Genomic DNA, 17,156 nt, shown 5'->3' with positions numbered 1-17,156 from the left:
CGCCCGCACCACCTTATTCCCTATAAAAAGCAAAATGGTGACTCAGAGAGGAGAGTTGGAAGCGTCCAGCCGCCTGCTCCCACTGTTAATTTTTAGACTTGGAATTAGGCAGGAGGCAAAGGAAACAGCAGCTCGAAATACGCGACTGACATGCTATTAAGCAGGTGGCAACAGCGGAGCCGCTCCCCGTCGACTCCCAGCGGCCCCTGAACCGCAGCATCTGGTGCCTGCTGGCGCTCCGGGCCGCGCAGCCCTGCCCGGGCTGGGCGTGGATCGTGCGGCCCGGGGCATGGCAGCTGGGGACCGCCGCTGGCGCCCACTGCGCTACCAGTCCCTGGCAGCCCTCGTGGAGGACTCTCAGTGGCCTTTCTTGTTCCTTGTCTCAGACTTCAGCTACGGGGCAGACGACTACGACGGAGAGGGGAATGAAGAGCAGAAGGGGCCCCCGGAGGGCTCGGAGACCATGCCGTACATCGATGAGTCGCCCACCATGTCGCCCCAGCTCAGTGCCCGGAACCAGGGCGGCGGGGACAGCATCTCCCCCACCCCACCTGAGGGGCTGGCAGCTGGGGTAGGTACACCTGCTTTTCCTTCCGGGTTTGGGAAGAGGGGGCTTTTGGGGAGGGGGGTAGGCAGGCATGGGTGCCGTGGGCCAGGCTCTGCTTGGAGCGCTACTGGGGTGCAGGACTCGGGAAATGTGGGCTTGCTCTCGGGGCCCTCATCCTCTCATTCCGGCCCTGGGCCTCTCAGACTAGCCCCCGCCCCCCGCCTGCTGCTCTCTGCCACTGCTGCACCTACCCCTGCCTCTTCTACCAGCCATCGGCTCCCCCTGCCTCCTGGACACCTCACTTCCTCTTTCACCTTTCTCTCTCAGTTCTTCTCTAGCAGGATGGGACCTTGGGGAGGGAACAGGCTCTCCTCTCTGGGCCCGGGCTGGGCAGTGGCTGCATATGTGAGTTGTGGGCTATAAATGCACAGGCGCCGGCTCAGCAAACCAAGGCTGGCCTCGGCGGTGGGGGGAGTGAGCAGCTTCTGTAGCGTTCCCTGAGGATCAAGGGCCCCGTCCAGCCCTCCTCTGTTGACTCTGGAAGGGAATGGGCCGCAATGGTGTCCACCTCTCCTCTTGTCCACCGAGGAGAGCTCTGCTCTGAAGGGAAGCATTTTACAAGCAATATTGAGGATGTGCTCTGAGACAGGCGGAGGGATAGAGATGCGGGCAGGTTTGCAATCCTTGTAGTTATTGCTGTTCCTGGGCCCAGAGACCAGCTCTGTCCGTGCTCAGCTTGTGCGAGTGTGTCTGAGACACAAGAGCAAGTGAGACAGAGGGATTCCTGGGGGCTATTTTTCAGAAATTGGGAAGAATCAAAGAATCAAATTTCTTCTTGGGAGGGGGGCAGGGGGGGCTTGGATTGCTTGGTCCTGCTTGGTAGGGGGCTTGTCCAGGTGTGTTTTGTAGGGGGGTCCCCTTTCTTCCCTCTAATACCCTCGAGGAGCAGTCACTGAGTTGCTGCGAGATACTTGTTTCCCTCCTGCAGGGCCCAGCACACCCCCACTCCAGCCAGGGGGCTGCCTGGACCCTACCATTTCTGGCGAACCCCCTGCTTCCTTCCCTCCCAGCCTCCTCGGCCACCCTCCACCCCTGAGTAGAGCTCTCACCCCCTCTTCACACAGCGGGGTGGCTGTTATAGCCTTTGGCAACAAGGGCCTTGGCAACCGGCTTCCCACTTGGGGGAAGCCACATTGTTGCCATGGCAACAGAGGCCTAGGCAGAGCTTATCAGCTGCCAGGCAGTGCAAGTTTGGGAAGGGATGGTGGGGGCAGGTGGGAGGTGGAAGTGATGGGCAAGGGCGTTGATCAGGTTCAGGCCCCCCACAGCTGGCATTCTGGGGTATTGTCCTGTCGTCCTAAGGAAAGGTGGCAGGTGAGAGCCAGCCATCTTGGACCTGCGGGGGGGATTCTTGCTACTGATGGAGGAGAGGGTGCTCTGGGACCTGAACTGACTCTAACCAGGGGAAGCAAAGTGGCAGCTCTTGCTTCCCGTCTCTGCCTTTAGGTCTCTGACCACAGCAGGGCTTAGAGACATGCCCCTCCCATCCCGGAGCCTCAGCTATTACCCCTGTGAGCTGGTGCAGAAAGAGTCACTGTAGGACTCAACACAGCACCAGGAATCCTGGCTGAGAGTTGAGAACGTGTGGCCAGATTAGAGCCACTTGCTGACGAGAAAAGCCATTTATTTCCCTTTCTCCTCTGACTTCCTCCTTGCTTCCTGTCCTGTCTCCTTCCCTCATCACATGACCACCTTGCTGGAGTGCTTGTCCATCGACTTTTAGATTCCCTGGTGAAAGGTACTCAGGTGCTTTCTCTGGTGAAACGGGTCACAGGCGTAACAGGGAGATGCCCCCACCTGGAGCTCTGAGGCTTCGGGGCAGGGACTTCCTTTACTACGATGCCGCCCATTTTGCTCGGTGACTCACAAGGGAAGAGCTTGGTTTGAGGACTTTGAAATCCAAGAGATGCTACAGTGACAACTGGCCAAAGTGCTTGGGAACCCCAGGATTAATTTTTGCACCATTGGCTAGAAATTATACAAGGTAGAGGTGGGGAGCATTAATCCAACTTGGGGATCCTAGCAAAGATTCCAGCCCAGTGTACCCGCCGCCTGCCTACCTTCCCTCCTGAGTTGCATTTCTGCCCTCTCTGCTGTGTCACTGGCCCCATCTAGTGGACTCAGCAAGTATTGCTGTGTACATTGGGGTGCTGGAGAGAGTTGACACACCTCTTCCGGAGTACTTGAGGGCTGTTTCAGTTGTTTTTTTTTGTTTTTTGTTTTTTTTTAAAAAGGAAAGAAAAAGAAAGCCAAGGTTTCTGCTACTTGGCTGTGCTCATTTGACCAGCAGGTCCCCTCCCTGCCAGGCTTCCTGTTGGGGCATTGGGAACCAAGGGGACTTTTGGACCAAATCAGATGATTGTTCTAGATATTCAGATATCTAGCCTCTGGCAGCTGGACATTCCACACCCAAATGTGCATCCAACTTGTTCCTGGAAGCCCAAGGTTTGGTCTTTATATTAGGGTTCTCCAGAGAAACAGAACCATTAGGATACAGAGAAAGAAGGACTGATTTATTATAAGGAATTGTCTCACTAGATTATGGAGGCTGAACGGTCCCAAGATCTGCAGTCAGCAAGCTGGAGACCTGGGAGAACTGATGGTACAGTTAGTTCCAGTCTGAGTTCAAAGGCTGGAGAATCAGGAGAGTTGATGGTGTAAGCGCTAGCCCGTATGTATTGCGTCCAAAGGCAGGAGAAGACCTATGTCCCAGCTCTAAGACAGGCAGAGAGAGTGAATTCTCCCTTACTTTTTATTCTATCTAGACCTTCAACTGATTAGATGAGGCCCACCCACATTGGGAAGGCAACCTGCTTTACTCAGTCAACTGATTCAAGTGTTCATCTCATCCAGAAACACCCTCACAGACACACCCAGAATAATGTGTGGCCAAACGTCTAGGCATCTGTGGCCCCGTCAGGTTGATGCATAAAACTAGCCCTCACGGTCTTACTCTCCCAGCAGCTCAGAGAATGGCAGGGACATGAGCTTTGCATAGATGACACGTTCTGCTCTCTAGCTGTGGGACTCTGGATCAGTGTCATAACCCCTCTGAGCCTCAGTTTCCTCATCTCCAAATAGGACTAACCACCTGAAGGGTTGTTGAGAGGACGGACTGGGATAGCTCAGGTGAGGCCTGCAGCGCTGGGCCTGGCTCACTGTGGGTCCTCAGAGCTTGGCGCCCAGGGCCCACGAGACTCTCCTCACCAGCCATTAGAGGGGTGGGGAGCCCAGAGCACTGCGAGGACCCGGTCTAATGAATATTTGCTGGACAACAACTGAATCTGCTTTTGCAAGCTCCTTTCTGGGGTCAGATCTGTCCTCCCAGGTGTGGTAGCCCGGATGAAACCGGGTCTCCGGTGTTGCAGGACAAATGCTCTTCACTCCCCAGAAAGCCCTGCAGCCTTGCTCTGCTCTCGCCTTAGATGTGCCCCAGTGCGCAGCCCAGCGAGGTATCAGGGTGAAAGCTGAAGCCCCGCCCTGCAGACCCTCACTCTCCCCAAGCTCGGGCTGAGTACAGCCCCCTCCGGTGGCTCAGTTCAGCAGAGAGGGCCTGCTTTCACCCTGGGAAGGACGGGCGGGACGCTCCATCTCCCTGACAAGCGGGGCACATGTTCCCCTGCCAGGACCGTGGTCATTCAGAAAAGCGTGTGCCCCACAAGCCATGGACTCCTCTGACTCCCCTCTCAGGAGGCACCATGAAAAGGGGCCACAAGGCAGAGAGAAGATCTGGTTGTTGTCTCAGTGCCACCACTTTCTAGCTGTGTGACCTGAGGGATTTCACTCATCTGAGCTCCAGTTTGCTCATCTGTAAAGTGAAGATACTGAGAATTTCCTCCCTCCTGACCTCACACAGCTGTCGGGAGGCTTCTATGAGATGGTGCCAGGCAGGTGCTTTATAAATTGTAAGGTCTGTACATGTTAGTACTGCACTAACTGCTGAATTGAGGAGTTTAGACTCCAGACGGCAGGATGATTTAAAGATAGGTGGGGGAGAATTGAGATGATCACCATTGTCAACCTTCTCGTCTTCCCCCCTTCCCCCGCACCCCCCACTTCCCCACAGCTACTTAGACTCGCCTTGAGCCTTTTACGTGGGGAGCCAGAGATATACTTAAACTTGGTCTTTCTTTTATTCTTTTCTCTTTTTTTGGCCGCACCTGCATGTGAGATCTTAGTTCCCTGACCAGGGATTGAACCCATGCCCCTTGCACTGGAAGAGCAGAGTCTTAACCACTGGACTGCCAGGAAATCCCTAAACTTGGGTCTTTCTGACGCTGGAGTCTGTGTGGTGCTCCCAGGTCCCCTCAGATACCACCTCCCTTGTGATGGTTTTCCAGCCCATGGCTGAGCCCTCCGCTGTCTGGGGACCGTGCACAGTTACTTGTGGGGCACGTCTGCCCTGCGAGATCCAGAGCCCTGATCCCCGATCATCTCCGGGACCCCCATCAGCAGCTCCCGGGCACCTAGGGGTATTCACCCGGTGTTTATGGAATTGAATCAAGTAGCACTGGGTTGGCCAGGGAGCAGGGAGGGAGGGCAGATACAGTCTCAGGGGATGAAGCTAGGATGAATTGCTGCCCCCTCTTCCCTTCCTGGTCCCTTCTGAAGCCTTGGGGTCTGGGATCTGAGGGTGCAGGACAAGGAGGTCGCTTCTCGGTGAAAGGAGGAGCCACGTGGCAAGCCGGGAACATCTGAGACGGTGTCCCAGTCTGCTCTCTTTGGACGGCGTTCGAGGCCTGGGTTGGGTGGGTTGACGGCTGCTCTTTATCTTTACGCCTCTCAGGAGTTTCCAGATGCAGGTAAAACCAGAGACATCTCTCCTCAGGTTGCCGACCTCCTGCCTCAGCAGCCTTGCTCCCCATTGCCCCCTTTCTGGATCTTTGGTCCCCACTCCAAAGAGGAGGAGCTTGCCTGACTCCCCCTATGTGCCAGGTGCTGTGCCAGGTGCCCATGGGCTTCATCGCCACCTATCCCTGCAACCACTGGGAGAGCCCCCCATTTTGTAGATGAAGAAGCTATGGCTCAGGGGGTTCCTTGGCTTGTGTGAGTTGAGGGGGATGTAAATAGGAAGTAGGGAGACAGTGCCCTGGTTGTGGTCCTCAGCCTCTCCATGGCTGGTGCTCCCTGGCCTCTCTGGCTCATCACCCGCCTTCCACACATGGCTGGGATCTGGGCTTCCCTGACTGACCACACGCAGCCGACCTGGAGCATCCCGTAGTGCTCACAGCCTGTCTGGGATCTCCCTCTCCCTGCTACTGTGCTGTGTGTTTCACATCAGCCAGTAAGGCGACTTCCAAAGCAACGTGTATTCGGTGAAGGTTTGCTCATCTCCTGCAGGTCCCAGGGACAGTGGATAGGAGAGTGAACCAGACCCATTCTCTGTCCTTGAGGCTCGGGAGTCTTTGGGGGTGGGGCAGGGAGGCCAATCGACCCACCTAATCACACCAAGAGGTGTGAAATTGCCCCTGAGAACGCCTTCAGTTTGAGACGTTTGGCCACACAGGTGAGCGGCCAGGGGGCAGAGGCTGGATGTCCCCCTGGGCTCTGGGTTCTGCCAGGGTGCAGAAGGGCAGGGAGCATCCCAGCAGCAGGCTGGCTCTTACCCACGGACTCTCTTTTCCATCCTCCTCACCTAGTTCCTCCACTAGTGGGTGCTAGCACTTTCTTTCCACGATGATGCTCTGATGATGCTCTTGTGGACCTTCCTCCCACAGGGTTATGGGCTGGTTGCTTCTATCTGGAAAGCCACACAGACCACCCCCCCCAACCCTCCTGCCTGTGTGGCAGAAAGAAGAAGAGAAAGAAGAGAAACGCTTCCATAGCACTTACTAAATGCCAGACACTATTGTAGCACTTTATAAATACTAACTCATTTAGTCCTCACCACACCTTGGGAAGTAGGCACCGTTACTGCCCCATTTTACAGATGTGAAAACTAAGGTGCAAAGAGGTGACATAACCCACCTGAGGTCCCACAGCTGGTCAGTGGTGGGTGCTCACCACTGCTGTTCTCTGCCACCTCTCCAAAACAGGAACCTCAGTGCCCTCGCCTGACGTATTTCTGGCTCCGTGACTTTGGATAACCTGCAGAATCTTGGTCCTCTCAGCTGTAAATAAGGATAAATACCTCCTATCTGGAAGGGCTGCTGGGAGGACCGAGTGACACAGTGCCCTCGGCACTGGCCCCTGGGGTCAGTTCTCATTGGCCCAGGGTCTGCTGAGCTCCAGAAAGTCTGGAGGTGGGACTTGAGCTCCTGCCAAGGAAGTTGGAAGGGCCAGGGATAGGCAGAGAGGAGGGAGAGGGGCTCCAAGCCAGGTCAAGGCCTGGAGGTGAGAATGCACCTGGCCCTTTCATGGGACAGCAAACAGCAGAAGTTGTTGTCAACAGTTTGATCAGTTGAGTCATCAGCAAGGGCCCCACTGCCCTTGTTAGGGCTGACTTGGTGGCTTCCTGCTGGGTACAGAGTGTGCAGTGTTTTAGAAAGAGTAATCTGATGTCAGCAGAAGGGATGCACTGAAACACTGTCTGGTCACTCCCTGTAAAATTCTTCAATGCCTGCCCGTAGCAATGCTGTCAAGGCCGTGCCTGACCTGACCACTTGACCTCTGCCTACCTCTGCAGGCTCATTACAACCCCCCAGCTAGAATGTGAGCTCTTCCATGGAGCTTTGTCAGTTTTGTACCAAAATGTTTGCTCACTGCAAACTGTAGTGCCTAGAACTGCGCCTGGCACATAAGAGATGCCTAGTAAGTATTGGTTGAATGGATGAAGACTTGCCACCCAGACTGAACTCATTTCATTTTGCCTCATGCTGTCCTGTCTGCCCCTGAGTCCCCCTGGGATAGCTAATCCCTGCTCATTTTCAGGTAGGAGTTTTGTTTTGTTTTTGTTTTTGTTTTTTGCGGTACGCGGGCCTCTCACTGTTGTGGCCTCTCCCGTTGCGGAGCACAGGCTCCGGACGCGCAGGCTCAGCGGCCATGGCTCACGGGTCCAGCCGCTCCGCGGCGTGTGGTATCCTCCCGGACTGGGGCACAGACCTGTGTCCCCTGCATTGGCAGGTGGGCTCTCAACCACTGCGCCACCAGGGAAGCCCCAGGTAGGAGTTTTAATGTCACCTCCTCTGGAGAACCTTCTGTGACTCTCTACTTGCCCAATTATAGCACTTACCGCACTTCTTTTTTTAATTTCTTTATTTTTCCTGATTACATCACTGAAAATTCTAACTTTACAGAAACATATAATATGGAAAGTGAAAGTCTCCTTAAGTCTCATCCTACAGAGAGAATGTCTGTTAAGAGACATCTTCTTTTTCCATGTGAGATAATACATATATATATATACACATATATGTAAAAAATACATTTTTCTCTGTGTATATATTATATATATACACTTTTTTAAAAAGTGGGGTCATACTATTAATACTGTTATGCAATTTGCTCTGGTTATTTAATAAGTCTTGGACATCTTGCATATCAGTAATTACAGACCTACCTCATTCTCCTTCATGACTGTATGCAGTGTTTCTTTTAATGGTTGTACCATAATTCACTTAGCCAGTCCCCTTCTGTTAGACATTTGGAGTGTTTCCAGTCTTTCACTGGTATAACCATCATTACAGTGAACATCTTTGTGCAAAGATCTTTGAGTCCTTGTAGAAATGTTTTTGCAGACAAATTCCTTAAAGTGGAGGTGCTGAGTCAGAGGGTGAGAACGTATTAAATCACAATAGATATTTCCACGTTATTCTTTCTGGAAGAGTTGTACCTTAGCCCCAGAGTTCTGAGATTGTGCCCTTCCCCTGGCCCTGCCTTGGCTCGCAGAGGTCAGTCTGTCCCTGAGACCATCAGCCCCCATGGAGGTAGACAAAGCGTCCCACTTGTGGCTGCGTTCTGGATGCTAGCACAGCACCTGGTGCATGGTGGGCAATGAATAGATACTTGTTGATTGAGTGGGTAAGGGAATGAGGGGATGGAGAATGAGTGTGAGAGAAGGCTGTTGGGTTTGGGGAGAGTAAACTGTTGGTGGCTTGGAAAGCGTGGATTTGGTGGGTGTCTGAAATCTCAGTCCGTGCCCCTTGTTCATGGGGGAGTGGTTCCCGCACACTCCTCCAAGTTCATCACCTGCCCCTTTTCTGTCCTCCAGCTGTGCTTCCTGGGGTTCCGTACCAAACATTTTCCTCCCTTTGCCTGGAAACCCTTCCCCTTTTTAAGATGCTGCTCAGAAGCCACGCTTCTGTGGAGCTTTACCTCTCAGGCAGGGTGAGTGCTTTTGTCCTGTGTTCCCACTGTGTCGACCAGTGAGAACACTGCCTCATTTGTTTATATGTCCTTCACCCCCTGTGGGTTGAGAGCATTCTAATGGCACGGGCTGTGTCTCCCAGGTCTGTGTATTTGTAATGCCAGGCCTTCTCTGGGTATGAATGAACAGATAGATGGGCAGGCAAGATCGGAAGTCCAAGTGGAATATTATTGTGGTTATGTAGGTGTGAGATTCTACAAACCTTGGTTGGGTGGTGGCTTTGGAAAAGGAGGAGAAGGAAGAACCAAGGGGACTTGGTAAAAGGGATGTGGGGCCTGAGGAAAGGAAGAGTCCCAAGATGGCGGCCCCGCCAACAGAAGTGGAGAAGCCAGAAGGGGAAGCTGGTTTAGGGAGGGGGAAGGGTCGTTTGGTCTGGAGATGTGGAGCTGAGGGGCTGCTGATGGGACTTCCAAGTGAGGAGAACCAGCTGACAGCACAGATGTCACACTCCAGCAGAGCAAGATGTTGGAGCTGCAGCTGGTGACAGGCTGCCATTGGCCTAGCAGTGAGCAGGGATGAGTTCTCCAAGGATAGAGAGCAGAGGGCTGTGGCCTGGTCCGAATGGGTGACTCCACACTTGTAGGAGGCAGGAAAAGGAAGGGCCAGCCGGAACCAGAGCCATCAGGGGCAGCATCAGCATGGCCACAGAAGCTGAGGGATTTAAGAGCTTCCAGACTGCAGGGGCTGAGGAGTAGAGAAGGAGACCTCTGACTTTGGAATAAGGCCGTTTAGAGGCCTTTGGAGCAGCTGCTTCTCTGGAGAGGAGGGTCAGGAGCCAGGCCAAAGCAGGCAGAGTTGTAGAGGACGCAGGGAGGAAGCTCGTGTCCAGGGCATTGGTAGGGGAAAGGGAGGGAACACCATTGGGACTTGTGAGTCACTTCCCTCCAGGGGCAGAACTGAGGGCCTCTGAGTGGAGTCTGTGTGCCCAGTGGAGATGGAAGGGCATTCAAATTACTCACTGGAATTTCCAGCCAACCCGGGTGGGGTGGAGTGGAGATGCCTTGGATGTTCAGGGAGCAGCTTCTGAGAGGTGTCAGGGTTTGGAAGATGTGGGTGTTGACACTGCCATGCTAGTAGGGGCATGGGGAATGGAGACAGGGGTACTCTCGGAGACTCCTGAGGGCCCCTCATGTTCCTTTGGGCGGGGGAAGGGACACCGTGCGGGGGGGTGCCTTGGACTGTTAGGCCCTTCTCCCATTACACCTGCTTGTCCAGCCGGAGGGGGCAGCCCATGCCGTGCACTCGGAGCCTGCAGGATGGGAGACAGACTGGCACAGAGCCCTGGGCTGGCACACTTGTGCCCTGGGGAATGCCAGGCCTGGTTGTTCCCAAGCTCTGGGAACAGCCTCACCCGCCCAAACCAAATGAGGAATTGGGCTGAGAGGGCCCTTCAGATCTACCCCGGCTATTTATAACCCAGCCAGGGCGGGGACAGGGAAGAACCAGGGATGAGGGAGAGGGCGGGTGTGGGGTGGGTTGTGCCTCTGGGGAACCCCATCAGCCCTGAGGCCCCAGAGAACCTACCCCAAATCCCTTGGTCTGCATTTCAGCTATGGTGACAGGGAGAAACCTTTTACTGGTGAGGACAGCTCTAATAGAATGGCAGGAGCCCCACCTAGAGCTCAGAACTTCCACAGACTTTTCTGGGGAGCTGGGATAAGGAACCACATCCATTCCTCTCCTTTTTCCCTCCTGGCTCTTCCTCAACCCTCCACCCAGCTTGGAGGCTCAGCCAAGGGCCCTGTTCTCAGCTGAGATGCCTAGTGGGAAGGAGAGGTGATGACCCCAGGTGGGCCTAGGATGGTGCGCCTTTAACCCCCCCCTTTGGAATGCATTTCCAAACGAGCTCCAAAGAGTTGGACTCTTCCCCCTGTGGCCATACAGTTGCCACCTGACAGGGGATGTGCCCTGTGCATAAGGAGGCCGGTGGTAGACACACGAGGCATTAATGGACAACTCAGACACTGTATCATTAAGAACCACACTGGCTGGTCTGGCAACTGTGTACTGGGAGAGACAATTGTGAGCTAGAAGCATCAGGAAGATTTTGAGGAAATCCCTGACTAGAGAGACATGGTTTGGGGGCTGGTGGGAGATTGGGGGGATTGGCGTGAGTGGGGCTGGAGCTTCAGGGCTCATTACTCAGAATCCGGAGTTTTCACTTGATCTGTCTGGCTGGTGGCAGCTATTATACAGGTTTACAAAGATAAGTAGTGGGCTGGTCATGTGTAAGGCTGAATTTGATTCCAGGATGCCAGGTCCAGTGATGAAATGGGACAGAGGTGATATTCAAGGAACAACCCCCCCGCCCCCCACACACACACCTCCCAACCTTCCCTCAGAGAAACACAACCAACTGCAAGAAGGCAGCAACCTTGTCTGTGGGCCTGATTCAGTGCACAGATGTGTTTCATTGAGACTGCATCATGTTTTGTTTTTGTTGTTTTTTGTTTTTTTGTTTTTTTTTTTTTTTCGGTACGCGGGCCTCTCACTGTTGTGGCCTCTCCCTCTGCGGAGCACAGGCTCCGGACGCGCAGGCTCAGCGGCCATGGCTCACGGACCCAGCCGCTCTGCGGCATGTGGGATCCTCCCGAACCGGGGCACGAACCCGTGTCCCCTGCATCGGCAGGCGGACTCTCAACCACTGCGCCACCAGGGAAGCCCCCATGTTTTGTTTTTTAAATATAATTTATCTGCCATCATTTTTAAGTTGAGAGCTATCACCTAAAAATCCGGATTCCAGCTTCTCTTGAACAATCCAAGGTGGGGCAACCTTGAGCCTGCACTGCCCCTGGCAGCCAGCAGCTGGAGCTGAGTGACAGTTTCTTCAGTTCACCTGGTCCCTACCTGGCTCATTTCACTAACTAATCTTACCTGCACCCTCTTGGGTGCTGGAGTTGGCAACCTTTGCCCTTGGTGTTGTGAAAGAGCTTTTCCCAGCTGCTGCCCTTAAACCCCACCCCCATGAGAGTAGGTGGATTACATCTCTGGATGGGGCTAGGGGACCAGAGTGTGCACTTCACCCTCTGGATGGATTTAGCTTCTGTAACCGTGGAAGAAGCCAGGGGAAGCAGGCTGGGGGTGGGCAGGGCTGGCGTGCTCCTGGTCCTGGGTTAAGTGTACCCTCCCCTGTGGGGCTGGTTCTACTGGGCCCAGCCCCCTCTTGAGGGAAAAGAGCTCCGAGGAGGTGTGGTGCTGCTTATCAGCAGCATCTGTGAGTAGGTGTGGCACCTCCGGCTGCCCGAGGCGGCCCCGCTGCAGCCCCTGGCTGGCACTTGTGCTTCTTTCGTGGCGAGGCAGGTCAGGCCTCCTTTGCACAAAGCCTTGTTCCCTCAGCCACGGTGGAGATAGAAAGAAACTATGGTTTCTCACCAGGGCTTGGCCTCCCTTCCTCAGAGGTGTCAGAGCCTGAGGCGGAAGTGAGAAGGGGCTTGTCGGCATCCCAAGGTGACACCGAGGTTGGCCCGGGGGCCCGCGAGGCTGTGCGGGCAGCTGCTCGTCCGCTCCGCCCCCGCCTGCCCGCGGGGCCGGTGAGGGGCTGTAAATAAAGCCTGTCTCTGGGAAGCGGACCTCCCCCTGCGCCCGGCCCGGCTGCGGCCTCGTCGCCCCTCCTCCGCGCTCCCGAAGCCTCCGCCAGCCGGCTGGCCCGGCGACCGCAGAGAGGGAACGGCTCCACCTCACCCGTCGAGTCGTGCATTTCCTGTGTCTTGAGGGCGAACGCGAACCTCCGCGTCCAGGAGGGCGGGATCTGTGGGGCCGGCGGCGGCGGCGGCGGCGGCGGCGGCGGCGGCGGCGGCGGGGCGCCCGGCCGGGCTGGGAGCGGCGGCAGGGAGCGGGGCCCCGCCTGCCTGGAGAGCCGGCGCGCACGGCAGGAAGGGCCGCGGCGGCCGGCAGGGGCGCGCGGGCTCCGGTGACAGCCCTGGAATCGCGGCGGCGGCAGCGGCGGCGGAGCTCCCCGCGAGAGGCGGCCGGGGCCGCACGGACGCCCCGCTTCCCCTTTCTCCGGGAGGACCCGGAGCCGGCGGGCGGGAGAAGGCTCATAATGGAGCCTTTCATCGGCAGCCGGTGGCCGGGCGCCAGGACGGACTCCGGGGAGGCCCGCGTGCTGGTTTAGGCCTGTCCTGCACGCTCTTCCCGTCCCCGCCTGCCGGCCTCGCTCCCGGGCGCCGGCGGCCACGGCTGCCGCTGCCGCTGCCGCTGCTGCTGGGACCCTGCTTCCTGTTTGCCCTCTGCGGCTCCCGCTGCCATGGAAGAGGAAGAGGAGGCGATAGGCTTTTTGGACAAGGTCCTGGAGGATGAAGATGTGTTTCTCCTGGAGGAGTGCGAGCTGGGAACCCCGACCAGCCCTGGCTCAGGGTCCCCATTCTTGGTGGCTGTGAAGGTGGGAATGTGACACGCCCTGGATGCTTGTCGGGGGAGGGGGCAGGGGGCAGGGCTCGCAGCTCTGACTGCCGAAGTCTGTGCGGCAGAAATGGCTGATTTGTGCACAAACCTTGTGGCCGAGTGGAAGCACCTCAGCCTGAGAGGGGCTGGCGCCTGCCTGCCAGGGGATGCAAGGGGCTGTGCTCTGGGCACAGCTGTTCCTGGGGGAGAGGCGCAGTGCCTGCCGCCTCCCCCTGGACCAGTTGTCCTCAGGGGGAGTGGCTGCTGGCTTTCCCCAGGCCAGTTATGCAGAGGGCTTTCTCTGGCAGTGACATGAGTCCCCTGGTGGGCACGCCGGTGGTGTCAGCCTGCTGCCCCAGAGGAGCTGGCCAACGTGAAACTAGGAGGCCGTAATTCCTTGTTTCCGTGGCAGCAGTGGGATAAGTGCGCTTGTGAAGTTCAGGCCAAGGGAGCCACTCTCTTCCAAGCAAGTGGAATCTGGTGAATCTGGGCTAGGGCACGAGAGCATTTGGAGAGATCGAGAGCCAGAGGTCCCTGAACTTCCTTGAAGGGAAAGAATTGGATCAGCCGAAGAGGGGCGGTAACAGCTGGCTTGGAGGCAGGAGCCAGGTGGCTAGGCACTCTACCCAAGGTGGGCATAGGCAGGAAGCATCTGCTGGACCCCAGCCCACCGACTCTGGGGCTGTGGGCATTCTCGGCAGCAGTGCGTCTGTTTAATCAGAGAAGTTGCCTCGAAGGTAGAGCAGGAGGGGAGTGGTTGCCTCAATCCCCTTCTCTTCACGCCCCACCCCCACCCCGCCCGCCCCAGGGGCCGGGATTCCACTTGAAAGCGCACCAGTGCTGCCTAAGGCATGTGCACCACACAGCCCTTCCTTTCTTTCACCTCTAACCTCAGTGTTTTGCTCACCTCCTCTCTGTTCTGCGGCTCGAAGGGAGGGCCAGTGAGAACGTATGGCAGGGAGTTCACAGACTGCAAGCCAGGCTGCCTAACAGAGAGCGCCCGTCTTGGGGGGCCCAAGCCTGTCTGCCCTGGCGGCACTGCACCCCAGAGGGCATGGTGCACAGAGCCTTGCTCTGGGCAGGAGGCTGTCGCTGAGCCTCTCTGGGCCTCTTTGTCCCTTCTGTAAGATGGGGATCACTGCCCTGCTCCACCCGTGCTACAGTGTGGATCAGAGGAGGAGCTAATGGAGGTAAAAATAGACTGCAGACCCGCGGGTAGATGGCTGATGTGTGGAAGGGGTGGAGCAGTCGCTGTAGGCCTGGGTGTGGGGCAGAGAGGAGCCGTAACGGGAGGCTGGCAGTGGCTGGCGCCCCATCCCTGGTGTTCAGATCTGGTGCTAGCACGGCACACTGGGGTAAGTCACATCTCTCACTGGGCCCCCAAGGCCTTGCCCTTAGGGTCTGCCCAGCCATCCTAGGAACAGGATGGGGGAAAGTCTGGTTATGAACCAAGAGCACCTGCTGGGAGCTCAGTAGTAGTAGTGTGTAGGATGGGACCTCTGTGGGTTCCTAACAGCCCTTCTCTGAGACACCCTCCCCAGCACAGATGGGGTTCCACTCATATGCTGCCTTATGGGTCCTCCCTTACTCTGGACCTCTAGTCTGGCTTATATCGGGCTAGCCCCTGTCTCATTCTGCTTGGAACTCTAGACGTGTGCCTCTCTCCTCCAGGGCAGGGCCCTCTTGTTTTCATTGTGGGCGCTGCACGGTGCTTGGTGTGTGGCTGGTGTCCAGTGGATTGGTGGAATGAGTGAGGCTCCATGGGGCCCACACAGGGCGTACCATGTCCCTGGCCTTATTCCATCTCAGAGGTGTTCTAAGGAGGAAGCACACAGATACCAAAGGGGCTTGGGTGCACATCACACCTAAAAATGCTGTTCCTCCCAGAGCCCTGTGAGCGCCAAGATGGAGTCTTCCTCTCTACCTCGCCACCTCAGTGTTCCCGGACCTGTCTCCAGCACTGGGGGGAGGGCCCCTTTCCTGAGTGTTGGGGGATTCCAAGCCCCCTGTCCCAGCCTGAACACGTCTAGGATGCCCTTCTCCTCTACCAGGCTTGGCCATCTATAGAGGGAGAAGACAAACAGAAAGCTCATTGATTCATTCAACAAACACTGTCAGGTTGTGTTCTATTCAGAGGAGTCTGCCTGGGGGAGGAGACAGGTGAACAAGGCTTAGTCCTTTCTCAAAAAGAGTTCACAGTTCAGGGTAAGGGGGCAAGTGCCCAGATAATAGGAATATAATGAGAAACTAGGCAGGGCCATGAGAAGGGTTCTGATAAAAGGCTACTAAGTTCAGAGGAGGAGGGACCACTTCTCGTTGAGTCAGGGCTGGACTGGGCGCATGTGTGTGCACGTGTGTGTGTGCACGTGTGTGTGTGCGTGCACACGTGTACATGTGTGAGGTCAGGGCTCATTTCTGGAGGGTGTGCTCCTGTCCTGGGCTGTGGACTGGGCGCACTCCTGCATGGTAGACTCTTCTTGGCGGCTGGTAGAAATCCAAGGCAGTTCTCTCTTTGCTGTTACTTTACTTCAGGAGTACTTACCTTAAACAGTAGTCGTGTTCCTGAGCACAGGTCCAAATGCCAGTCCTATAAATCAATCCTGTTTTCAGTGTAATTTCCGAGATGCTTCATCTTCCTGGGGGACAGATGTGAAGATGGCAGTGGTTTTATCCGGAGCTGGAGCTGGAGCTTGCCATGTGTTTCAACCCACACTCCCCTTTGAGGAGTTAATGGTCTATAAACTACTAATAATGCGAATACTGATAGCAGCATCACCTCCCCTCTGTAAAGTGTTGTGTACGTCCCCCAAATCTTTCATATGATTCTATTTAAAGGTACCTAGGGCTGATAGGGGCCTTGCTATATAAAGGCTGCTATTTAAAGGAACTCATTTGTCAGGAATTTTAAAATCCTTTTGTAATGCAGATTAACCCTTCAGGTTAATTCTGTGCCAATTTTTAATGGATTATCTGAACCACCTGTGTTTCTTTTTTCACTTGTCCAGGTCTCCTCTCCCTCCATGTGCAGTGATGGCCACGCCTGTGTCCCCCACTTAGGTTTTTTCCCGAAGTGTGGGCCACATATGAGATGATTTGAGAGATGATTTTAGGTGGCACCTGGATATATATTTTGCACTTTAATAGTTAGGCGTACATTTTAATGTATCTTAGAAAAATATAGGGACTCCACTGGTGGTTCAGTGGTTAAGACTCCGCACTTCCACTGCAGGGGGCACGGGTTCCATCCCCGTTCAGGGAGCTAAGATCCCACAGGCTGCGTGATGCAACCAAAAATAAAAATAAGAAAACGACTTGCACATCTTTCCTGTGATTTCACATATAATGCTTGGGATAAGGCTGTGCTTTTAAGAAGCCAGTTGTTGTAAAGAACAGTATTAAGTAAACAGTAGTGCCGGTGGTGTGTATGACAGAACCGCCAAGGTGTGGGATGTGAACAGCTGGACCCCATGGGACCTGCCTGCAGCTTCAGACAGCAGGGAGCCCAGAATAAGGAGATCTACCCTTTAGGAGGGTCCCCCAGCAGTGCCCACCCCACCCCCACTCTCTGTTCTGCTGAGGAATTAGCTGAAAGAGACCTCCCTGGTGCCTAGGGCTGGGGAGAGGAGAGAATGGCTGGAGTTGAGTCCCTGCATCGACTCAACTCAGGGAGGGGCCAGCTGTCCTGAGGCTGAGGCTGATACTTGGCATGGACATAGCGCCTAGACCCAGTGGCATCCGCTCTGACCAGACCCCCCCACCCACGGGGTGCTCCTTGCAAACTTGGTGTGGCCCATGGACTGAATTCTACTGTCTATGGAGCTGCTTGGCCTAAGGCTCTGAATTGCAAGTGGCCCTGCCTGT

The 17,156-nt window shown here is 55.5% G+C and overlaps 1 protein-coding gene across 3 annotated transcripts in view; it reads left to right on the top strand.

Moving 5' to 3' along the window:
- The window catches only part of ABR (ABR activator of RhoGEF and GTPase), a 182,810-nt gene that overhangs the window by 88,030 nt on the left and 77,624 nt on the right, over window positions 1–17,156 (top strand). For 2 of the 3 annotated variants that reach the window (XM_060082597.1, XM_060082598.1), the window contains exon 2: window positions 387–571. In XM_060082597.1, the coding sequence (XP_059938580.1) occupies window positions 387–571 (185 nt within the window). Of the gene's footprint in view, window positions 1–386; window positions 572–12,728; window positions 13,294–17,156 lie in introns of those variants that run through there. The other variant, XM_060082594.1, reaches the window with a different exon arrangement.

The sequence above is a fragment of the Mesoplodon densirostris genome, chromosome 18, assembly GCF_025265405.1.
Source record: "Mesoplodon densirostris isolate mMesDen1 chromosome 18, mMesDen1 primary haplotype, whole genome shotgun sequence".
NCBI lineage: Eukaryota > Metazoa > Chordata > Mammalia > Artiodactyla > Ziphiidae > Mesoplodon > Mesoplodon densirostris.
This window is presented reverse-complemented; position numbering and strand designations above follow the sequence as displayed.